Source organism: Rana temporaria, chromosome 4 (genome assembly GCF_905171775.1).
Source record: "Rana temporaria chromosome 4, aRanTem1.1, whole genome shotgun sequence".
NCBI classification, from domain to species: Eukaryota; Metazoa; Chordata; class Amphibia; order Anura; family Ranidae; genus Rana; species Rana temporaria.
This window is the reverse complement of record NC_053492.1, coordinates 57,415,903-57,441,744: the sequence shown is the minus strand read 5'-3', so window position 1 is coordinate 57,441,744 and position 25,842 is coordinate 57,415,903. Positions and strand designations below refer to the sequence as shown.

General features: G+C 39.7%; 1 protein-coding gene and 1 non-coding gene across 2 annotated transcripts in view; both read left to right on the top strand.

The window, feature by feature from the left end:
- Positions 1-25,842, top strand: part of SUPT3H (SPT3 homolog, SAGA and STAGA complex component) — a 739,871-nt gene that overhangs the window by 590,146 nt on the left and 123,883 nt on the right. Inside the window, exon 11 of the mRNA XM_040348435.1 lies at positions 8,267-8,377. Within this exon, the coding sequence (XP_040204369.1) occupies positions 8,267-8,377 (111 nt within the window). The remainder of the gene's footprint in view (positions 1-8,266; positions 8,378-25,842) is intronic.
- LOC120938480 lies at positions 20,085-20,243 on the top strand. The gene has a single exon (XR_005749078.1). It is a non-coding gene; the product is annotated as a U1 spliceosomal RNA (small nuclear RNA).

Sequence of the window (25,842 nt, the reverse complement as noted above, 5' to 3'; positions counted from 1 at the left end):
TGTGTGTACGCGCCATACGAATTAACTCTCCTATGTCATGTGATGTATTCTAAGAAAAAGATTTTAAAATGTAAGTCAAAATCTCATTTTTCTTTTGTGTTGCTGTCAAAGAGATTTTTCTTTACTTTCCGTCCTGGGAGACAACCTTTTTTTCCAGAAAGGCAGTATAGAAAGTGAATCTCACTAATGGAGCCTTTTGAAGTAGTAAAACCTGACAAGATTTCTATCCTTCTCCACATTATCCTAAACTAAAAGAAAAAAAAAACAAGTGGCTAAAGATACACTTATTCTTGATGTCTTTGTTAAAGCTATATATAACAAGGTTGACAACTTTACATACTTAAATGCATCTTGCCTTTCTGACATACTGTATAAGGCTATAGGGACAGGAAAGGGTAGTTGGCTATTGGAGGACTCTTTCTGCTTAGTTTCTTGCATTTTCTTTCCTCTCCATCCATATTTCTAAATTAGAGCAACAAAGTGCTATCTAACTATTCCCATACTGTATGTGTGGATGGCCAAATCTTATGCAAGTCAGAATCTTGTACCACAGGCTTATTTTGCCTGTGGCTGTCCAGTGGGGGTAGCAGATCTAATCTAGTTCAGTATTGGTTTCACAGCAGACCTAAAGTAAGTTGTGTTTCTGGTACTGAAGGTGGCAGCTGAAGCTTTAGATCTATATGATAAATACATCAAGGATAAAAGTTTATTAAAAATAAAATGCAGATTACCCAATATACCCAATATATGAAGTATTATTTTTTTGCATATTTGTGTCCTTTTAAGTCTGTTCTCTTTGGTCAAGGCCATAACTTTCCTCAATTTGAAAAAGCCGTTTATTTTGCTCTTCTAGTCTTCTGTGAATAATGATGATGGGGAAACTAGATTTATTTGTCCAGATTGAAAATGTTAGTTACTGGAAATATAACAAGCTAATGATATGTACGGCGTGTGTGAACAATTTGTTTGCACAGCGGCACATCCGTACGCTCAACTACCATAACCTTCAACTCAATTACCCCGCCGCCACTGCCTGGCACGGCCTGACATTACTACGACATCTTTTCATTCATATTGCAATAATGAGCCTCTTTAAAACGGATCGCGTTGCTTTTTCCAAGAAGGCAAAAAAAAAAACGGTAATTCCATGACAAAAAAAAAATGAAAATTAAGGAAAATGGCATTTTAATAGAGGAAAAATCTGTTTGCAAATTAGTCTTTTTAAATTATACAGGAGCCCATGGAACAGTCATCAAAGGACATTTTACAGCCGACCGGCGAGGGATGGTACTGGTGGTCTGACCCGTTCTGCCGTCTGAGAAAAAAAAAAACCCCATCAAGCTGAACATTTTTCTTTTTACGTCGTGGTTTATGCAAATTGCAGGGCAAACATGAATGGTGTGTTATTTTTACATCTCTTTGGAGTCGTCGTTTATACAGTTTGTAGGAGATTAATTGTAACTATATTTGTCCGAGTCTGCAAGAGTTAGTGTTGCCTAATTATTTCTGTTGGCAGAACCTGGCCTTCAGGACTTTTCATCGGGGGACAACATTCTTGCAGGTCCACGAGACACAAAATTAAATTGATTTACTGCAGTTAGGAGCAGTCTTACTGGAGGCAGTGCTATGCGTGCTGAATCTGCACATCTATTCACAGCAGAAAAATATATCAATTGTAATAAACCACTTTGTTACGTCTCTGTTTTATCAAAATCTTTGCGTGTGTATTTATAATTTGTATATGAGGAGGTAAAACAAATTAGCACAAATAGTTATTTTACATTTGCTTGTTTTATAGCTTCATTTTCACACTCATGTCTTATTTTCATGCAATTAAACATCATGTTGGTATAAAAAAAATTCATTTGAAATAGATGTGCAACTTTTGAACAGCTAATTTTTCATAAATTTGTATTTCATCATATGCGTGCGTATTTTATCACCATTTTCAAAGGCTTTTTTTCCCCTGCTCTCCTCCATAATTTTTGGCTATTGTTGGCAACTATAAACTAGTGATATTTTAAGGAGACAAAAGCTGTGAAAATTATTTTAATTGATTTTTACATTAAAAAAAATGATTTTTTTTTTTAAATATTATACATTATACATTATACATTCAGCGATCTGTTCAAAGAAGACGATCTATACCAAATCACTTAAATCTCATTCAATCTTTTAAAAAAAGAAGGCCTCTACCTGTGCCACATCCTATATATTTAGTACATTCAATCTTTTTTTAATTATTATTATTAATTAGATTTTATTAAGAAAGTATTTTTTTTTTACCTTAGAACATAGAAACAGCCCGCCACACAGGGCAGAACAAACATTAATCCAAGTAAAGAAAAAGGGCATCCATATCAAAGACAAAAAAAAAAAAAATAGTTTCCATGAAAAACGTCAGGTACATTAGGCATAACAGTGACCCCAAAAATAATGGTCACACCCCAATAGGATCAGCTTAAAAGGAAAAGAAAATGCACATCAAAGAAAGGCATTTGGAAACATAGGGCCCTTTACATTATTCCTGCATTTTTATCTTGCAAGAAAAATGTTTCCCTTGAAATCCAATGGGATTCTTTACACTACTGCGTTACAGGGGCATTTAGAAAAGTCCTGCATGTTGCAGCTTCCCATTGAAAATAATTGAAATCGCTGTAAAATCACAGTAAAAATGCATTTGGATTTTGGTGCGTTTTCTTTAATTCACTTCCATTTTTTTTTATACATAACCCAAAAAGGCACAGGAAAAGCATCTGAAACACAGCAAAATCATGGTAAAAATGCATGTGTTTTTACTGTTATTTTGCTACAGAGCAGTGTGTAAGGGTCCTTAGGAAAGAGTAGGGCATATACAGTATACTCAATCCATTGGAACCATTTGGTATTTTATTCAATCTTTAACGTGTTAGTGTAATTTTTTATTTTTATTGGTAAAGTGACATCGCTGTGAAACAAGAAAGCTTATTGCAATGTGTTTTTTGTTATTTTGTTGTAATTAGTTTGTGATGAAAATAAAGTGTTACTTTTGTATATCTTAAACATGCTGTAGTTTGTGCTTTTAGTGTATTGTACATGTATCACTCTAAAGTTGGCTATACAGTATACAATTTTCTCATTCAATTTCCTTTAGATTTACCCTCATCTATGCAAATTTCCTTTAGATTTACCTTTATCTATGCAGTGCAAGTGCCTGTCTAATTGCATACAAATTGAAAGTGTTTAGGTTTAACTTCATATTATATGGTTTTGGTCAATCTAAAGGAAAGTTGTACAAGAAAAGTGTATAATGTATGGCCAGCCTTAATGTGTTACCAATTTTAATCTCAGATCCACTCCCAAAATTGTAGCCCAGTACTTTCTTATTACAAATAAAGTACCAATCTACTGTTATTTTTTTTTTTAAACTCCTTATCGATCATCTAATCATATAATAAATCAGTTTCACAAAAACATTCCTTGCAAATTAATTCCTGTGCCCAAAAAATAATTAAAAATTATTTAAAACTGAAACGTGTTCAGTGCTACTTTCAAAAAAAAATTCAAATATAAACAAAGTCCCAAATTAGTGTACACAGTAATTGTGTTCCACAATATCATCAGATGTATATTCTCAACTTAAATCTTCAATCCATTCTTATTTTTGTTTTTCACATTTTTATTACATCTCTGTTTATTATTTACCACATGTGCTAAAGTAACTCATCAACTTTCGTTGCCGGTCAAATTATAAACCAGCTTGAAGCAACTTTCCTGTCAAGGGAGAAATTCTCTGCAGCAATCTTTAATGTGTGATCCTCAATACTTATTGCTGGTCGGAGGGATACCAGCCTGAAAAAAAAAATCGAAAATTAGTTTTCAATCTTTGAAAATTTGCTGCTTTCATTAAAGGAACTTCATACAAATGTATTTTAATACATTTCTCTACTCTCTGAAATATACTTAAAGTAGAACTTCAGTAATTTTTTTCATCTTTCCATCTATTAAATCCTCTGCCCTTGATGTTTTAACTTTGGATAGTAAAACATATTTTTTCTGCCAGTAAATACCTTATACAGCTCACTTCCTGTTTCTTGTCTGGGAAAAAAGCTTAGGCTTATAACATCATGCACAGCTCTCTCTCTCTGAGGCCCCATACACACGAGAGGATTTATCCGCAGATACGGTCCAGCGGACCGTATCCGCGGATAAATCCTCTCGAGGATTTCAGAGGATTTCTATGCGATGGCGTGTACACACCATCGCATTGAAATCCCCGCTGAAATCCTCTGCCGATGACGTGTCGCGCCGTCGCCGCTATTATGACGCGGCGACGGGCGCGACGCTGTCATATAAGGAATTCCACGCATGCGTCAAATCATTACGACGCGTGCGGGGAATCCCTTTGGACGGATGGATCCGGTAAGTCTGTACAGACGAGCGGATCCATCCGTTGGAATGGATTCCAGCAGATGGATTTGTTGAGCATGTCAGCAAATATCCATCTGCTGGAAATCCATCCCAGGGGAGATTTATCTGCGGATAGATATCCGACGGAGTGTACACACCATAGGATCTATCCGCAGAAACCCATTTGATGGGATTTATCTGCGGATAGATTCTATGGTGTGTATGGGGCCTGACTCTCCTGAGAGAGGAAAGGAGGAGGGTTGAGTCATAAGAGGGCTAATGAGAGTGACAGAGCTGGAGGTGTGTCTTTGTAAATCCAGGAAGTGAACAGGCAGCAGCTTCAGCTGCCCACAGTTAAAATGGTTGCAGCCAGACTCCGTGGAGGGAGATTTCTGCAGCATATTTGGCAAGTACAGAATCACAGTATATATAACATAATATGCAAAGTGATTGGAGGGAAAACTTCAGAATGGCAAATATGTTTTTATTACAAATTATGTGAGCTGACTGCAGTTCCTCTTTAACCACTTACCCCCCGGACCATATTGCTGCCCAAAGACCAGAGTACTTTTTGCGATTCAGGACTGCGTCGCTTTAACAGACAATTGCGCGGTTGTGCGATGTGGCTCCCAAACAAAATTGGCTTCCTTTTTTACCCACAAATAGAGCTTTCTTTTGGTGGTATTTGATCACCTCTGCGGTTTTTAGTTTTTGCGCTATAAACAAAAATAGAGGGACAATTTTGAAAAAAATTAATATTTTTTACATTTTGCTATAATAAATATCCCCCAAAAATATATAACAAAAACATTTTTTTTCCTCAGTTTAGGCCGATACGTTTTCTTCTACATATTTTTCGTAAAAAAAAATCGCAATAGGCGTTTATTGATTGGTTTGCGCAAAAGTTATAGCGTTTACAAAATAGGGGGTAATTTTATGTCATTTTTATTATATTTTTTTTACTAGTAATGGCGGCGATCAGCGATTTTTTTTTCCGGTACTGCGACATTATGGCGGACACTTCGGACACTTTTGACACATTTTTGGGACCATTGGCATTTTTATAGCGATCAGTGCTATAAAAAAGCATTGGATTACTATAAAAATGCCACTGGCAGTGAAGGGGTTAACACTAGGGGGCGGGGAAGGGGTTAAGTATGCCTGGGTGTGTTCTTACTGTGGGGGGGGGGGGTGGCCTCACTAGGGGAAACACTGATCCTCTGTTCATACATTGTATGAACCGAAGATCAGCATTTCCCCTGCTGACAGGACCGGGAGCTGTGTGTTTACACACACAGCTCCCGGTCCCCGCTCTGTACCGAGCGATCGCGTGTGCCCGGCGGCGATCGCGCCCGCCGGGCACACGCACGGGAGTCGGGGGCGCGCGCGCGCCCCTAGTGGCGGCTGGGAGAGAGGACGTCATATTACGTGCTCTCGCCCAGCCGAGCCACCTTGTGGACGTATAATGACGGTGCGCCGTCGGCAAGTGGTTAAGACAAATACCTTTAGCCCCAATCCAATGATATTCACTGTGCAACCCTGTTTAGAGCTGAACAGCCTTTCTCCTGTACACTTTGTACTACACATGCGCACTTCACCCATGAATATGGGGAAGCTGTACTCATGGGCAGTAGCTCCGAATACAGATTTCCCATATAAATAATGAGGTTCCAGTGCGCTTGTGTAGTATGAAGCAAGCATTTTTAGAAGAGAGGATGTAGAGCTACAAAGGGGTTGTACAGTAAGGCTAGCTGTATTGAGACTGAAAGTATTGTTTCTAGTGCTTTGCACTCACAGGGTGGATGAATTTAATAAAGAACAACTGTACAAAGTACAGTTGCCTAGTAAAAATAGTACCTGGTGGTGCTTCCATGGATGTCCTTGTTCTGGTACTTTGTAGTGTTGGGATGACAATGCTCTCCAAATTATATGTATGCGTTCTTATTGGTTGAACTAGACAGACTTGTGTCTTTTTCAACCATGTTGTTATCTGCACCCATGGCAGAGACTATTAGTGACCGCACTTATACACACTGTGCAAGGATAGTATACATTTAAAGTACCGCTAAAAGCAAAACTTTTTTTTAGTTTTCGACATAGTGGAGATTAGAACACCTGTCAGTTTTTACTGCTGTGTGTGCCCACATTAGGGAGATGTATCCTCTCTACCTGTTTACTGTTCTCATTGAAAGTAAAACTAAATACCACATTTTGGGTTGTCCACAGAAAAGTAATAGCAGGTAAATCTTCCAATGGGAACATAACCTGGGGGTCCCCAAGGAATTCCTTTTTCTTTCAGGGATTTATTCTCACTTCCTGTTTTGGCTATGGGGAAAACAGGAAGTGAAGGGAAATCTCCCCAATGGGACACAGATGGCAATGAGTAAACTTGACAGGGGGGTATGACCCTCCCTACTCTATCCAAAATGGAAAAAAATAAAGTTTTACCTATAGCTCTACTTTAATCACTTCACTCCCGCCCATAGTCATATGGTGGCAGCAGGAACCCTTTGTCCCTTCGGAACGCCATCATATGACGTCTTTGGCTTCCAGAGTCTCTAGGGGTCGCGCCGCATCACTCAGGAGCTGATGCGCGTGCCTAGCGGCCACGATGATCCGCGATTGCCTGTCACACAGCAGGACCGTGGATCTGTCCACATCCTGTCAGGTGAGAGGAGACCAATCTGTGTGTTCCCAGTACAGAGGAACACTGATCGGTCTCCTCCCCTTGTGAGTCCCCTCCCCCTACAGTTAGAATCACTCCCTAGGAAACACATTTAACCCGTTGATCTCCCCCTAGTGTTAACCCCTTCCCTGCCAGTCACATTTACACAGTAATCAGTGCATTTTTATAGCACTGATCGCTGTATAAACGTGAATGGTCCCAAAATAGTGTCCGATGTGTCCACCGCAATGTCATGATAAAAATCGCAGATCGCCTATTTTATAGACACTATAAATATGTAGAAGAATACATATCAGCCTAAACTGAGGAAAAAATATATATATATTTTTTTTGTTTAATGGGATATTTATTATAGCAAAAAGTAAAAAATATATATATTTTTTTTCAAAACTGTCGTTCTTTTTTTGTTTATAGCGCAAAAAATAAAAACCGCAGAGGTGGTCAAATACCACCAAAAGAAAGCTCTATTTGTGGGGTGAAAAAATTATCAAAATGTCATATGGGTACAGTGTTGCATGACCCCACAATTGTCATTCAAAGTGTGACAGTGCTGAAAGCTGAAAATTGGCCTGGGCAGGAAGGGGGTGAAAATGCCCTGTCTTGAAGTGGTTAATATTCATCAGAAAGCTGGTCCAGAGCAATGTTTTGCAGCTGATGTTAGAACAAATGGATGTAGACAGGAAGCTGCTGAAAGAGGCCGGAGGAGATCAACAGTACAGAATTGGGAGAAAGAATGCAAAAATAGTAAAGACAGCCTTTTCTGGGGAAAAATAAAAATGATAATTAAAATCATGGCAATGATTTATAATACACAGTGATTTGGCAAACTAAATTTAATTCAGGATTTAAATCTACATTAAACAAAACCTTCTTATGTATGTCTAAAAAATATTTTTAAATGTTCCCCTTGTACTAAATGATGTAAATGTGCTTATGTGTCTGGTGTGACAGGCTCTTTGAGGACATGTTTTGTTGAATTCTGATTTGGTACTAGGATATTCATTTTGATGGAGTATATGGCGGTAACCAAGCTAGTCTCTGGATACAGAGGGGAAGCGAAAGCTTGGCATCAAATGGCCGATCACCGCCTGCCATCTCACGTTTCCATTCACTGAAATCTCGTTGTGTGTTTCTGATTTAATAACCACTCGTGTGCCTTTTTCATTTTTTTTTTTTTTTTTCCTGTTGCAGAGCGCGGCAGCCGGTGGGATCGAGTCGAACAGTGATGCCATCCAGCCCAGCCACATCAGAGAGGCCATACGGCGCTACAGCCACAAGGTTGGCCCGCTTTCTCCGTTCACGGTACGTAATAACAGAGTCGAAAAAAGTTATATTTGTAATCTTAGGGAGATTTCATCTTCAAGTGGTCTTAGGAAGAAGCCTTGAAATTGTTAAGAGCAATTTGTGGTTGCTGTAATTTTCTTTGTAAAAATGAAAATATTTCTCCCGGGAAATAAAGCGCCGTCCGTTTATGCTTGCTGGAAGCATAAAAGCATTTTCATACAACATATTTATATTTCACTTTCATGTTTAGGAATTCTTTTAAGCCCAACTCCAGCTCAGTGTTTTGCATGTAGTTTTGGATAGTGTAGGAAAGAGTTAAAATTCCTGTCTGGTCTTTATTTCTGTTTGTGACCTTACAGAGGAGAATTTCCCTCACTTCCTGTCCCTGTGACCCCCCCCCCCCCTGTACTAGAAATGAGGAGAGTTGTTGTCACTGGAAAACTAAGGCACAGCCAATAACCACTTCAGATTCAGAAGATATACCCCCCCCCCCCCCTTTCCTGACCAGGCAATTGTTTGCGATACGGCACTGCGTTACTTTAACTGACAATTGCACGGTTGTGCGACGCTGTACCCAAAATAAAATTCATGTCTTTTTTTCCCCCCACAAATAGAGCTTTTTTTTATGGTATTTTATCACCTCTGTGGTTTTTATTTTCTTGCGCTATAAATTAAAAAACAAACAAACGACCATTTAAAAACAAAAATCAGCATTTTTTACTTTCTGCTATAAGACCTATCCAATAATAAAATGTAAAAAAATCTAATTTCTTCATCAATTTAGGCAAATATGTATTCTGCTACATATTTTAAGTAAAACAAAATCCCAATAAGCGTATATTGATTGGTTTGTGCAAAAGTTTAGCGTCATAGTTACAAACTATGAGATATATTTAGAAATGTTTCTACTGGTAATGGCAGCGATTGGTGACTTATAGCGGGACTGAGATATTGCGGCAGACAAGTTGGACACTGACACTTTTGACGCTTTTTTGGGGACCAGTAACACTAATACAGTGATCAGTGCTAAAAATATGCACTGTCACTGTACTAATGATACTGGCTTGGAAGGGGTTAACATCAGGGGCCATCAAAGGGTTAACTGTGGGCCTAGCTGGTATTTTACTACAGTGGGGGAAGTGCTCTGACTAGAGGAAGGCAAGGACTCATGTCCTTGTTTTGCAGGAACACAGGATCAATACCTTCCCCTTGTTTACATAGGCAGATCGCCATTCTGCCTGTTTACAGAACAATCAGAGATTATGTCCTCCGGACCTACTGATCAGCACCCGCTGTGTAGAATCACAATAGGAGTGAGCCACAGGCAGTTCCATACTCGTGCCCAATACCTGGAAGTGCAGGGTTACGTATATACTGTATACATGATCCTGCGCAGTGTGGCCGCCCGCTAACAAACTTGTTATACTTACCTGCTTTGTTACAGGGTGTAGTGTGGCCGCCCTGTAACAAACTTGTTATACTTGCCTGCTTTGTGCAATGGCTTTTCACAGAGCAGCCTGGATCCTCCTCTTCTCGGGTCCCACGCTGACACTCCTGGCTCCTGACGGGTGCCCCCACAGCAAGTAGCTTGCTCTGGGGACACCCAAACAGGCATGCTCCCGAACTACGGCTCTGTGTGTCCATTCACACACGGAGCCGTGGCCTGGCCCTGCCCTTCTGTCTCCTGATTGGTTCACTGGCTCTGATTGACAGCAGTGGAAGCCAATGGTTCCTGCTGCTGCCAAAAGCCAACAGGCATACGAGTCCCCAGAGAGATAAGGCTCTCATGGATATCACTGGATCGAGAGGCGGCTCATGTAACTAATAGGGGGGCTGCTGCATAATAACTTTGCGGCTCAGTTCACATTAGACATGTGCATTTTGTTTCGTAACGAATTCGAATTCGGACAAATTTTTCATTATTCGGAAATTCGGATGCATCCGAATTACAAAATTAACTAATTTGAAAAAATAGAAATCGATTTTCTAAAAACTACAATAAAATAGAATATAAAACAATAAAGCAATAGAATCAGAAACTAAAATATAAAATAATAGAAAAACAATAGAACAGAATAGAATCAATTATAATATATATTACATTTTATTCTATTCTCTTGTTTTTCTTTTCTATTCCATTCTAATCTTTTCTATTCGAATTTGAATCCATTTTATACGAAATTCGAATTACTTATTGAATGAAATCGAATTTGAATGGAAAAGATTAGTTTCATATTAGAATTTGAAAAGATTTTGAACGAATTCGTAAAAAGTCGATCAAATTTAATTTGATTAGAAAAAATCTACCGCATTTAAAAAAAATCTACCAAATTAGAAAAAACTACCACATTTGAAAAAAATCTACGAAATTAGAAAAAACTACCACATTCGATTTTTTTTTTTTACATAACCATTTTCCAAAATTCGAATTTCATATAGAATGAAATCGAATTGGAATAGAAAGGAATAGAATAGTTAATAGACTAGAAAAACAATAGAACAGAATAGAATCAATTATAATATATATTATATTTTATTTTATTCTATTCTCTTGTTTTTCTTTTCTATTCCATTCTAATCTTTTCTATTCGAATTTGAATTCATTTTATACAAAATTCGAATTTCTTATTGAATGAAATCAAATTTGAATAGAAAAGATTATAAAAGATGGCTCTTCCTCACTCGCGTCTGACAGACGTGAGTAGAGGAGAGCCGATCGGCGGCTCTCCTCTTTCATATTAGAATTTGAAAAAAAAATGGACCGAATTTCTAAAAAGTCGATCAAATTTTAAAAATGTAATTAGATTAGAAAAAATCTACTGCATTCGAAAAAATTCTACCACATTTGAAAAAAATCTACTAAATTAGAAAAAAACTACCACATCCAAATTTTTATTGCATATAACCATTTTCCAAAATTCGAATTTCATATAGAATAAAATCGAATTGGAATAGAAAAGATTAGAATAGAATAGAAAATAATGGAAAAGTTAATAAACTAGAAAAACAATAGAATAGAATAAAATATAATATATATTATTCTATTCTGTTCTATTGTTTTTCTAGTCTATTCTTTTGTTCTCTATTCTAATCTTCTCTATTCATATTCATTGTATATGAAATTTGAATTGCGGAAGATGTGTTTATAAGTTCTGTTCTATTGTTTTTCTTTTATTTTAGATTCTATCCTAATCTTTTCTATCCAAATTCGCTCTACAGTATATGAAATTCGAATTTTGGAAAATGTTAGAAAAAATTTAATATATATATATATATATATATATATATATATATATATATATATATATATATATATATATATATATATATATATATATATATATGACATCTTCCAAAATTCGAATTTCGCATATAATGATTTGGAATATGAATACAAAAGATTAGTATAGAAAAGAATAAACTAGAAAAACAAATTACATTTTATTCTATTCTGTTCTATTGTTTTTCTATTCTATATCTTATATATATATATATATATATATATATATATATATATATATATATATATATATATACACAATCAGCGCGAACCCCCCCTGTCAGGAGAGCCGCCGATTGGCTCTCCTCTACTCACGTCTGTCAGACGCGAGTGAGGAAGAGCCATCAACGGCTCTTCCTGTTTACATCGTGATCAGCCGTGATTGGACATGGCTGATCACGTGGTAAAGTGTCTCCGTGAGAGACACTTTACCTAGATCGGTGTTGCGGGGTGTCAGACTGACACCCCGCAACAACGATCGCCGTGATGCGTGCCCCCGGGGGCGCGCAGCGGCTCAATATCCTGAGGACATCATATGACGTCCAGTCAGGATTAGACAACTTTGCCGCCGTCAATCCATCATTGGCAGGCGGCAAGTGGTTAAGTATTGTGTGAAAACAACATGATATAACCTGAAATCCATCTGTAAAACGGACAATTAATGATTGTAGGCTAAAAGCAAAGATTTTTTTTGTTCTTTTTTTTTTTTTTTTTTTCTCAGAAATTGTAAATCATATTTTGTTTAGGAAAACATTAAAAAGACTGCCTACGCTTCACTAAATCATGCACATATGGAAATATTGGAACAGAATACATAGTTTGTTTGTTTTTTAGGAGGGGGGGGAACCTCAGGTTTTTGCCTTTCAGCTCATAATTTGATGCCCACCATGTTTAGCGTACTGGCAACAAACAGAAAAACAGAAATGGACTTGACAAGGTTTTTTTTTAATGCTCCTCTTTAGTCTTGGCACTAAAAGTGCACTGGTAACATAGTAGTCATAATGGGGAACTTAAAAAAACTAAAATGTATTTTATGTTCTTGAAGAAAGGTAACAGCGCTCTCTGCAGGGACAATCCAATCCATATACTAGGTCCACTCACAGGTGCCGAGGCTCGATGTGTCCCAATACACTCCAATGCAACAGTAGTAAGAAGAGCCGGCAAAACAATGATGCTGATGCGTTTCGGCAATAGCCTTAGTTGTAGCTAGACTAAGGCTATTGGCAAAATGCGTCAGCATCATTGTTTTATTGTCACTCTGATGTACCAATAAACAACACTTCAAGGATTACAGTTTTACCGACTCTCCTTACTACTATTTTATGTTCTTATTGTATTAAGTCATTGTTTATTCCTTTTGGGCTTTGCCTGTATATCAGTATTTATAACAGGTATTTGTAGCGCCAACAGGACTGCGTTCAAGGAGATTACAGACTAAGTTCCCTATCTCACATGCATACCTACACTTGCTGGGTGTAAAGTGTAAATATTTTTTGGTGCATTCTCTGCATTAAGGTAAAGAACACCCCTCTACCTGCCCCATCTCTAAATGCTTACCCGGCCCCATGTCACTGCCCAGTGCTGTCTCCGGCTACAGCTCCCCTCACTTCCTGTTTTGCGTGAAGGGAGCAAAGCCATAGGCTCCTACTGCCTTCAGTCAAACTCCTATGAGGATGAAGCAGAGGCCTGGCATACTCACTCTGTGTGTAAATGGATGCATACAGCCCATTTCCAGAGCGTGCAAGCACCAGTGCCTCCTTAGCACCCGGCTCGCTACAAGATGCACCTGAGGGAGAAGCTGGTGGAGGGACTTCCAAAAGAGTAGATAGCGATCTTTCTGTGCAATGTAATTGCACAGAGCAAGTATTTCCTCTTTTTTATATAAAAAACTAAGAATAAGAGGGCTCAACCAATAAAAATGTGACAAAAACACCACTAATTATGAATAATTATTATAATAAAGTGCAGCAGCCCCTTTAAGTATAAACAACACTTAAAAATGTGACACAATGAAAAAGGGTAGACGCTACTTCTTTAAAAGTGAGTATATGAAAAACTATCCAAAAAATGTGTATCAATATACAGTATAAGTGTAAGAAATGTCCAAAGATAAATATATAAACATTCAATCAAAAAAATAGTCAAAACCATAAAGTTCATATAATGTCTGTGATTACACATTTGGAATCCCAGCACTGTGCTCAGAAATAGTTAAATAGCATTTCTTCTTCTATTCAAAACAATGTTCATCACCACATAAAGTAGTAAAACTACTAACTCACCAAACCTTCTTGGCCAATAAAGCCTATGATAGGCTAAATATGTATAGACAGACAATATATGAACTTTATGTTTTTTTTGTTTTTTTATTTGAACATTTATATATTTATCTTTTGGATATTTCTTACAATCATATATTGATACACATTTTATGGATAGTCTTTCATATACTCACTTTAACCACTTAAGGACCCATTCACGCCGATATACGTCGGCAGAATGGCACGGCTGGGCACATCCACGTACAGGTACGTGGCTCTTTAAGCCCAGTCGCGGGCGTGTGCAAGCGACCCGGTCCGAAGCTCCGTGACCGTGGCTGCGGGACTCACGGACCTGATCGCCGCTGGAGTCCCGCGATCGGTCCCCGGAGCTGAAGAACGGGGAGAGCTGTGTGTAAACACAGCTTCCCCGTTCTTCACTGTGGCACCGTCATCGATCGTGTGTTCCCTTTTATAGGGAACCACAATCGATGACGTCACACCTACAGCCACACCCCCCTACAGTTAGAAACACAAATGAGGTCATACATAACCCCTTCAGCGCCCCCCTTGTGGTTAACTCCAAAACTGCAACTGTCATTTTCACAGTAAACAATGCATTTTAAATGAATTTTTTGCTGTGAAAATGACAATGGTCCCAAAAATTTGTCAAAATTGTCCGTAGTGTCCGCCATAATGTCGCAGTCACAAAAAAAAACGCTGATCGCCGCCATTGGTAGTAAAAAAAATAAAAAAATAAAAATGCAATAAAACTATGCCCTTTTTTGTAAACGCTATAAATTTGCGCAAACCAATCGATAAACGCTTATTGCGGTTTTTTTTATACCAAAAATAGGTAGAAGAATACGTATCGGCCTAAACTGAGGAAAAAAATTAATGTTTTATATATTTTTGGGGGATATTTATTATAGAAAAAAGTAAAAAATATTGCATTTTTTTCAAAATTGTCGCTCTATTTTTGTTTATAGCGCAAAAAATAAAAACCGCAGAGGTGATCAAATACCACCAAAACAAGGCTCTATTTGTGGGGAAAAAAGGACGCCAATTTTGTTTGGGAGACACGTTGCACGACCGCGCAATTGTCAGAGCGACGCAGTGCCGAATCGCAAAAACTGGCCGGGTCCTTTAGCTGCCTAAACGTCCGGGTCTTAAGTGGTTAAAGGTGTAGCGCCTATCTTTTTTTATCATGTCAAATTACCTCCTTTTTATAAAAAAAAAAAAATGACCTTTAGTATCACTTTAATTTAGACAGGAAACCTACTAGCATGTCTTTGGAGTGTACAGTAGAAGGAAACTAGAGGATGCCCAAACAGGGAGATTATGTCAACTCCATGCAGATAGTGTTCTGACCAGGATTCAAGCCAGGAACCCTAGGTTGTTAGGCTAACCACTAAGCCACTGTGTTGTCCCAGTATGTAGGACCTTTGTATATTATTATTACCATGCTAGACCAAATTTGCCAAATCAGACTTGATAATGCGGTTTTGATGCATGCAAGGGTTGAGCTGAATTCAGGTCTCCTGTGTATTCAATTATCTTACTATCTTTAAAAAAAATTTAAATGATTAACAAGTAAATCTTTGCTGTTTTGTAAAGCACACCTGTACTAAAACAAAACCCAGAGGTGCCTTGTTTGATAAAGATTTACCCTTCTTCCCCTTCCTCCATCTTCCTCCATCCTCCTGCATGTGTGTTAATGACAGTTTACAGAAGACAGGAGGAAGATTGAACTGGTAGGACCTTGATGACCGTTTTCAGTTTCAGTAAATTTTTATTGATTTTTTTTTTTTAACATAGCTACAGAGATTTACAGAGTTATGTGATTAACATTCAACATACCTTAATGACAGTTTTCAAAGGGTGGAGACCAAGAAAGAAAATTGATAAACTATTGTATTTGCAAATTAGCTTATAATGCGCGCCTGCATGTATTAAAAGTGCTTAGGTGTTGTAAGAGCCCTGATCCCTTAACTACTTAATAGCTAGAATGGTATTGGCAGCCATTCTTGGCTTGGCATATTTACAGCGGATTATTCATGATACCACGGCAGAGACGTTATGAAACAGAGACAATGGATTGTGTATTTAGAGAAGATTAAGTGCCATCTTGAGCTGTGATTACAGAGTGTACGTGCAGTGCTGTGCTAACAGATTACCCGGAGAGATTTGGCACTGCTGCCTGTGATCTGTCATGATAAGGCTAAGAGTCCTCACCGCTTGTATTCATTATACACACTGCACTAAGTTATGTCTCTTATACTCACTTCACACCCTTATTATTATGTAATTCAAGTGTTTAAATATTCTCCAGAAGCTCCTCGTGTTTGTCAGTCTGGCATAGACCATACATTTTAAAATGTTGCGCGAATGATTAAAGCTTTTGAAATCTGTGTATAATCTTAGAGAGCAGAGCAGGAAGCAATCTGGCCAATTGCAGCACTGTATTTGGGTGCTGGATTATCTGGCTCTGTATGATGACACTAATGATACATAGCTGCCAGAATTTTATATTGTTTCATTCTCATGTCGCAGAGAACTTTGTGCAATAGAATGGAGTTATGACTTCTAAAGATACATTTATATCAAATGTGAAGCATGCTTTGTATTGGAAACTTTCCAATAAAAAGCATGCTTTCAATGGAAAGCTAATAATATAACACGTGCGCAGTGTTATTGAGCAACAATCCCAGGGCAGCTGCACTCTCTCAATGAATGTAAGAATACTGGAGAGTTTAATAAAAGACCACCTAGACGAGTTGTTGCTGGAAAAAAATGTTTTAAGTAACAGACAGCATGGGTTCATGAAAGACAGAAGTTAAGTCAAACAAACCTGATTTCTTTTTATGAGGGGGTAAGCAAAACCTTGGACAGAATGGTGGCTATGGATGTGGTATACTTAGATTTCGCAAAAGCGTTTGACACAGTTCCCCACACATGACTAATGTGTAAAGTAAAGTCTACAGGCTTGGAAAGATCCATTTGTAAATGGATATAAAACAGGCTAATAAAACAAATTCAGACAGTAGTTGGTTAATGATTCTTACTCTGAATGGTCTTTAGGTTATCAGTGGCGTACCCCAAGGTTCAGTGAAAGGACCCTTACTTTTTTCCTTATAAATGATATTGGGTCTGGGATTTAAAGTGCAATTTCTGTCTTTGCAGATGACACCAAGCTATGCAGTGAAATAACGTCCTTACAGGATGTATCCAACTTACAAGCCAACCTCAATGATCTCTCTAATTGGGAAACTAAGTGGCAAATTAGGTTTAATGTTGATAAATGTAAAGTTATGCACTTGGGTGCTAAGAATATGCATGCATCACACATACTAGGGTGAGTGCAACTGGGGGGATCCATAGTGGAGAAGGCTCTGGGGGTTTTGGTAGATAATAAGCTCAAAAATCGCATGCAATGCCAAGCTGCAGTTTCCAAAACGAGCAGAGTCCTTTCTTGTATTAAGAGAGGTATGGACTCCAGAAAGAGAGATACCATTTTGCCCCTGTACAAATCATTAGTAAGACCTCATCTGGAATATGCAGTTCAGTTTTGGGCACCAGTTCTCAAAAAGGATATTGGGGAACTGGAGAAAGTGCAGAGAAGGGCAACCAAACTGATAAGAGTTTATGAGGAAAGATTAGAGGAACTGAATTGATTCTCTTGAGAAGAGGAAATTAAGCGGGATATGATCAACATGTACAAATACATATAGTGAACTTGGTTTTGAGTTATTCACTTTAAGGTCATCCCAGAGGACAAGGGGGCACTCTTTACGTCTAGAGGAAAAAAGATTTAATCTCCAAATATGGAAAGGTTTCTTCACAGTAAGAGCTGTGAAAATGTGGAATAGACTCCCTCCAGAGGTGATTCTGGCAAGCTCAGTAGATTGCTTTAAAATAAGCTTGGATTATTTCCTAAATGTACATAATATAACTGGGTACTAACATTTATAGGTTAAAAAAAACATTTATAGGTAAAGTTGAGCCAGAGAAAATCGGATTGCCTATCGGGAATCGGGAAGGAATTTTTTCCCCTGCAGTAGCAAATTGGATCATGCTTTTCTAGGGTTTTTTGCCTTCCTCTGGATCAACTGTGGGCGAAGGATTGTGTATATGGGATTGTATGATTTTTGTTTGGTTGAACTAGATGGACTTGTGTCTTTTTCAACCTGACTATGTAACACCTAGGCAATGTTAATTAGCAATAAGCTCAGGGCAGCTGCACTCTCTCAATGCAAACAATTTGTAAGAGACAAATGGTATAAAGTGCGCTACTTTTTTTTGCGCTTCTACATGTGCTGGATATATCCAAAAACAAAAGAGCCTAAATAAGTAATGAAGGTGTTAAATAAAATATTTGATGCAAATATTATTCATGTAAAATGTGCCAAAAGGTGCCTGAATTTAAGTGCAATCCAAAGAAATTATATTGATTAAACATTCAAACAAGAAAGTCCATTGTAATAAGCAAGTGTAAAGTTTTCATCAACAAAATTGATTGGTGTATCGAGGCGCCTCTAGGTGATGTCTTATTGAGAGACGAAACCCATACGAGTAGGGGCGAGCGGTTCTCTCGGCTCTCCGAGTCCATACACGGATAGCATCGGCTTTGGCCTTCAGAGTGGTGGCCAGTGGCAGTTATAATTACAGGCAGAGTAGTGCATTTTATACCATTTGTCTCATGGTTTCATAATTTTTATTGTGCATCAGCCACTTCTCACTTGATTGTGTAGTGAAACCCCTCTTTCATGTTTCTGTATATGTAAGTCCAGGCAAACAGTGGACTTGCCAGGACAGTAGTAAATGAAGAAGTTCATTATGGGGGAAAATATATAAAGGTTATGTGCCTTTGTTCATTGGTCAAGGACAGTGGGGTGGGGTGGTTGTATATTCAAGATGCTTAGATCTTGTAAAATGTGTCATATTTGACTGTCGGAGAGAAGCAGCTGCGCTCCGCCTCCATGGTTGGTCATCGGGGCTTCTTCCAGAGGGTTTGAATAAGGCTTTTGGCAGCATTAGGAAAATGTGGTACGATACTTTTTATATAAAATCATATAGGCTGAGATGTTTTATGAAGTACACTGAGGCGTCACCTGGAAGAAGGTTGTCTAGGACTCGTAATATGTGTGCCTTGACTCCAGTTTAAGACTGTAAGAACAGGACAGCCTCAGAAAAAAATCTGTGACTAATGCTCCTCTCTACCAATCCCTTCACTAGCTTTCCCTACCCCACTGTAAAAAATAAATAAAAAATACTAACCACATCATGTAAAGCCACCCACAACATTGCCCCCAGCTACATCAACAACCTCATTTGCAGATATCACCCAAATCGTCCTCTCCACTCTTCCCAAGGCCTCCTTCTCTCTAGCTTCTCTGATCCTCTGGAACTCCCTGCCGCAGTATGTCCGGACAGACCCTACCCTGTCCACCTTAAGGTGATCCCTGAAAACTCACTTTTTCAGGGAAGCCTACACCACTTTCACCTAAGAACTGTACCTGAGTCACCTCCATCAGATTATCCCCCACAGCTATTACCTTTTTGTACCACCTCCCCCCTCCCTTTAGAATGCAAGCTCAATGAGTATTGTAATTGCACTGTCCCGCTCTCTTTATTGTAAAGCACTGCACATACAGTTGGCACTATATAAATCCTGTATAATAATAATAATAATATAATAATAATATATGCCTTTCTGGCCACGACTGATCCAGCATAGGTCTGATGTATGGGTATATCTTTTTAAATTTAGTAGATCTCTAGACCAATGTTTCTCAACTCTAGTCCTCAAGTATCCCCAAAACGTCATGTTTTCATGTCTTCTATTATTTTGCACAGGTGATTTGATCAGTTTCACTGCCTTATTAATTATCACAGCCGTTTCATTTGAGGGAAATCCTGAAAACTTGACCTGTTGGGGGTACTTGAGCACTGGAGTTGAAACATTGCTTTAGACCAGTGGTTCTCAACCTGGGGGTCGAATTCCGATTTGCCAGGGGTCACCTAATCCTGGGCTGTTCCTGCTCTCCCTGCCTTTTTGAGGCTGCCCAGCAGGGCTGTCCCTGGAGCCTGTGGCCGCCCAGCAAAACTGTTCCTGGAGCCCGCGGCCGCCCACTCAGCCTCTTTGCAGCCACCCATTCACTTCACAGCATGTCTGGTGGGTAGAGACTTACTTACCTGGCAGGGGAGACACCATGATCATGAAGGTGGTTCTCCCAGGGCGAGGCTCGGCCATTGCACACTCTAGGCCGTGCTGATCGTGGTTGTCTTCCCTGCCGCTTCTCGGCCTTTTGGCTGGGACTGGGTGTGGTATCTGTCCTTATCAGTTGTCAGCGGAGCGCTGAAGCACCTCCTACATGGGGAGGGTGGATGCAATCCAATGACGTCATTGCACCTGGAAGGATGGTTTCAGCAGGGACTACGCTGTGCTGCCCGACAGATTACTGGGGGCCGGCCCATGGTTGAGTCTGAGCCATCTGGAAGGGTGCTCCTGGTGAGGATGGGTGCTGCGCTTGGTCTTGGTCTTTTTGCCGAGTTCTAGTCTGGCCTTCTGGCTGGCTGGTGTAAGTGCTATCTCTGTCAGCGATCCGGTTGGAGGAGCTGGTAATGCCCTGTGGTACGACGGGGTAGAGCCATGCAAATCCGCTGGGTTGACGGAGGGTCTGGAGGGGCTAGTATTGGTGGAGGCTGTTACCTGAGCGGCAGTCCTCCCCAAGAAAACCTTGAAGGGCTCTCTAGCTGGCAGGGGTGGAGGGCTGCACTGGCCGGTTGGGGGGTCGGATATGGAACGAAAAGCCTATGGTACATGTGCCCCTGGAGTGGCAGTCCAGGGGTATCTGAAGATCACTGTGTGTGAGGGACACATTGATTTAAGATACCACGGTCACTGCACCAGATACACGCTTTTTTTAGCACCTGCCTCCTGGGCCGGGCCTTTTGGCTAGGACCGGAGGAATTTTTTATTCCTGGCCGGAGGGCCTGGTCATTGTTTCACCACAATGGCCACTTCTTTCACTCTCCTCTCCACTATCCCTTCCCCCACTTTATTTTATTTAAGCCTGTGTTTGTCACTTTTTTGTCTTTTTTTGTTGTGCACGTTTTGTGACACTGTGTGATTAGTAGGGTGCGGGTCCTCGGGCCAGCCCTGAACGTCTTGGGAGTGGGTGGACATGGCCTTCTGGCTTAGTTTGCCTGCTCTCATGGGGTCTCCCTTCGGGGGAGCCCCACCTAGTACTGGGAGGGTTCTGTTTCAGCAGGCCCTCCGAGGAAGTTGGGTCCGTGTCGGCTTCGGTTGCTCGGACCACAGTACCTCAGTCCCCGTCTGGAGCCTAACGCCCGGGGGATCAGGGTTTGGGTCCCTCTTCACAGGAGGACCACTTGACGTTGCACCCGTCTGCACGTTTTTGTGAACACTGTTTATGTGTGTGCACATTTTTTCTGCACCGGGTGGAGTTTTTGGGTGTGTTCACAGTCTGGCCGATCGTATCTATGCGCCTGATTCATAGAATCAGGTTACGCATAGATCTCTCTAAGATCCGACAGGTGTAAGTGACTTACACAGTCGGATCTTAGGCTGCAATTCTAGGCTGGCCACTAGGTGGCGATTCCATTGCGGTCGGCGTATAATATGCAAATGAGTCGTTACGCCGATTCACGAACGTACGCTTGCCCGTCGCAGTAAATTTGCGGTGTAAAGATAAAGCTGCCCCCTAGGTGGCGTAGCCAATGTTAAGTATGGCCGTCGTTCCCGCATCGAAATTTGAAAATGTAACATCGTTTGCGCAAGTCGTCCGTGAATGGCGCTGGAAGCCATTTACGTTAACGTCGAAACCAATGACGTCCTTGCCATGTCATTTAGCGCAATGCACTTGGGAAATTTTAGGGACGGCGCATGCGCAGTACGATCGGCGCGGGAACGCGCCTAATTTAAATGATCCACGCCCCCTACCCGGATCATTTGAATTAGGCGGGCTTGCGCCGGAGGATTTACGCTATGCCGCCGCAACTTTTACAGGCAAGTGCTTTGTGAATCAAGCACTTGCCCGTAAAACTTGCGGCGGCGTAACGTAAATGAGATACGTTACGCCGCCACAGAGATGCAGCGATTCTACCTGAATCTGGCCCACCATGTTTATTTTTTTAAATAATTCTGCCAAGCCATGTGAAGCAGATTCTGCCCCAGCTGAAGAGTTCTGAAACTATGGAGGATAGTAAATGATTTTAAGCATGGGGTCAGGATATTTATAGGCTTGGGAAACTTGTAAAGTGGCTGCTAGACGTCATATTATTGGAAAGAATTTGTGGGTACAAATACCTTGCTTATGTTTTTATTTTAAGCTTCCAAATTGATAAAAAAAAATGACATTTTGGGATTTTTTGTTATTTGACACATTTTTAATCAACCATTTTTACTTTTTTTTTTATATTTAAAAAATGCACACTGTAATGATCTCTGACACTGTACCTCTTTTTCTGTGCACTTGCTGGAGATTTTTGATTTTGTAAACAAATCTCAAGCCTGCATGTGATCATTAGTCTGAGACCTGCAAGTGCCAGTGTGGTTTTGGGTATTAAGGGTGTGCACAGGTGCCCCTTCATGTGCTGACCAAGGTGTACTTGCCCTAAGGCTTACCAGAGGGGATAAGTACTGTGCACAGATGAGCTTTTAGGTTTATCGAAGGCCAGAGGAATGCATTAAACATTCAGTGGCTGTTGAGTTGGTGGGTTGGTTGTTTACAAGCCAGCTATGTAAAACCTTTTGTTCCCCAGACGCCCTTTCTCCTTTTGGAAAAGGTTGTTTGCTGTTACTTAAAGTAATCTTTAGCATCTGTGTGACCTCTGTGAACTGCTGTGGTGACATTCTGCTCTACCAGCATTCAGCGTTCGATGATCAGTGTACAGTCATCACAAGGTCACATGTAATTGTGTGCAAGGTTCCTATAATTAGACTATTTATGTTGTTTTTGGTCAGTGACTAAGCATCTTTGGCTACTCTAGCAGAATTTTGCCTGCTGTCATGTTATCTGTTCTTCTAGGAACTTTGATTCCTCATTATATTTACTTTTATTTTTAAAAACCATTCCCAACCAAAACTGATATTTCAATGTTTATGGCAGCTGGGAAGCTGAATCACATGCTGAGTTATATATCTCAGGGAAACCAGTAACATGATTTTGACACCATGTTGCCCATTTCTGGCCAACAGCTTCAGCATTTCAGTGCCAGATGATGCTTTCACACTCTGCTGTTGGATCCTCTGTGGCATTAGAAGTAAATAATAGTGGGCTCAACTTTGAGTGCATTATAGCTTCATATCCTCTAGGGCATTAGAGGTAAATAATAGTGGGCTCAACTTTGAGTGCATTATAGCTTCATATCCTCTATGGCATTAGAGGTAAATAATAGTGGGCTCAGCTTTGAAAGCATTACAGCTTCATAATGGCTAGGCAGTAGGTGCAGAGGTGCACCTTACTCCAGGAAAACATCATTATTGGTCTGATCCACAGTCAACTGGTGACTCCAGCTTTTTTTCATAGTTTTGGATAGAATGGGGAAAGGTTGGACCCTCTTTCAAGTTTTTATTATGGTTTTCCCATTGGGGAGAGTACTCCTCTATTTGTACTGCAATCATTGTCATCTAGAAAGAAAGTGAGGAGAAATATAAAATGTTCGTTATTCCTAGAAGAAGAGGTATGGGAAAATCTTCCAATGGGGATATTTATCTTAAGGCTGGTACACATATGGTCCGTGTGTACAGCAGCCTGTCTGGCGTCTGTGGAATGGGCATGCTGGAAAAGCAGCAGCCGAACGGAATTTGACTAGTGTTCGAAGCCGATTGCTGAATTCGCTGACCGGTGTTTTCAGAACACAGTAGCTCAATGGTTTGAACAAAAAGAAAAAGAAAACTACCTGTGTGTACCAGGCTTAAGAAGGGAATGGCTCTTACTTTGGGAGATTTTCTCTCATTTCCTGTTGTGCCCCTGGGACAGGAAGTGAACAAAAATGATAGGGGGCTTTAAGCCTCCCCTTATCTACCCAAACCAGAAAAACTGTTAGCTTAGCTATGCATACATTTTAATGGTTTATAACTACCCATTTGATATAGATTCTATTCAAAATAGGCAGGGATCATCAACCTTTCCAAGCATTTGAATTTACTCATGTTTTCCTCTAGTCTGTCATGTCTTAATTTTCCAAATATTTAGCCAAACATACTGCCTGCACATGCAATGTAAAACATTTCGGCACAATGTGCTTTCAGTTAGCCGATATCCAGACACATATAATTATTGTTTAATGAGTGAATGGGCATAAACCCATAATATTTAACTCATAAAGTGAAGTCATTTTACAATTAGTCTCCAATGACCCCGTTGGCCAAAATGTCATCCCATCCGTTTTTTTTTTGTTTTGTTTTTTTAAACGCAGCATGTTATTAAGCGGTAGACTGTGTTATGTCACCAGGGGACAACACTCACCTTTCTTACATTTAAGTGCTTGTAAAATAATTAATATTTTGCCATCTGACAATAACATGTAAAATGCTGAAAGCAATATGAAACCATACCCTCTTTTAATTGAATTTTCCATTTTTTAATTGTTGTTACTCATTAAGTTACAGCATTAAGTGTACTTATATAAAGAAGACTTTTGTGCTCTTGTCCAAGAGTGAAAAATTCCGGTGACTAATTAATTTTATGAGTTTTCATGTGTTTTTACTAAATACTCAGCATAGCTGAGAAAGACGTTGCTAAGGTAGAAATGCTGGTTTGAAATAATTATTTTTTGCCTTATTTAGTGTAATTCGTTTTTATATTTGGGTTGGGGGGATATTAATGATGGTGTTATTTTAAATTAATTATTATTATTATATATAGATACAGTATAATGGAAACTCAAACAAACATATAGATTTGTGAACATGCTTAAGGAAAAGGAGTCATAAGATATTATGTATAGCACTAAAATGTTTACAGTTGAATCTACAATTTAAAAGTACAATTTTGTTGGGGCAATCTCTTACAAATGCAATTTATTTAAAGCTAAACTTCAGGCTGATTGCGAAATACAGCATGGTCCGGAACACACTGCCAGCTTGCTGACTGGGTAGGGGAATTGGGGTTGCTATACTGCCCTGGCTGGGGGAATTCTGGAACTCATGATTTACCAGCATATCGGTCATTGGCATGAAACGATCTATGTATTTAGTTCTGTCTGTGGTTTGGTTTCCTAATAATATTAAGCATAAGTTCTACTTTCACTTTATCTTGTGTCACTGATGAATTCTGCCTCCAGTGCTAAATTTAGTTGAGCAGAGCATGCTTAAAATGTGACGTCACACCTCCAGCACACACATTGGTGTTTTGCCAAGGAGATACCACCGTCTGCACACCCAACTGTACACATACATTGGTCTTTTCCCAAGGAGATACCACCCTCTGCACACACAACTGTGCACACACATTGGTCTTTTCCCAAGGAGATACCTCCCTCTACACACACAACTGTGCACACACATCGGTCTTTTCCCAAGGAGATACCTCCCTCTACACACACAACTGTGCACACACATTGGTCTTTTCCCAAGGAGATACCACTCTCTGCACACACAACTGTGCACACACAACTGTGCACACACATTGGTCTTTTCCCAAGGAGATACCACCCTATGCACACTCCTTTGCACACACTTTTGATCTTTTTCCAAGGAGATACCACCTTCTGCACACACAACTGTGCACACACACACACACACACACACACATACATTGGTCTTTTCCCAAGGGGATACCACACTCTGCACACACATTGGTCTTTCCCATGTGAGATCCCACTGCCTACTCACCGATTGGGCTTTCCCCTAGTGAGTTGCAACCCCCAGCACACACATGTGCAGTATCCACTATCCACCAAGAGAACTACATGGT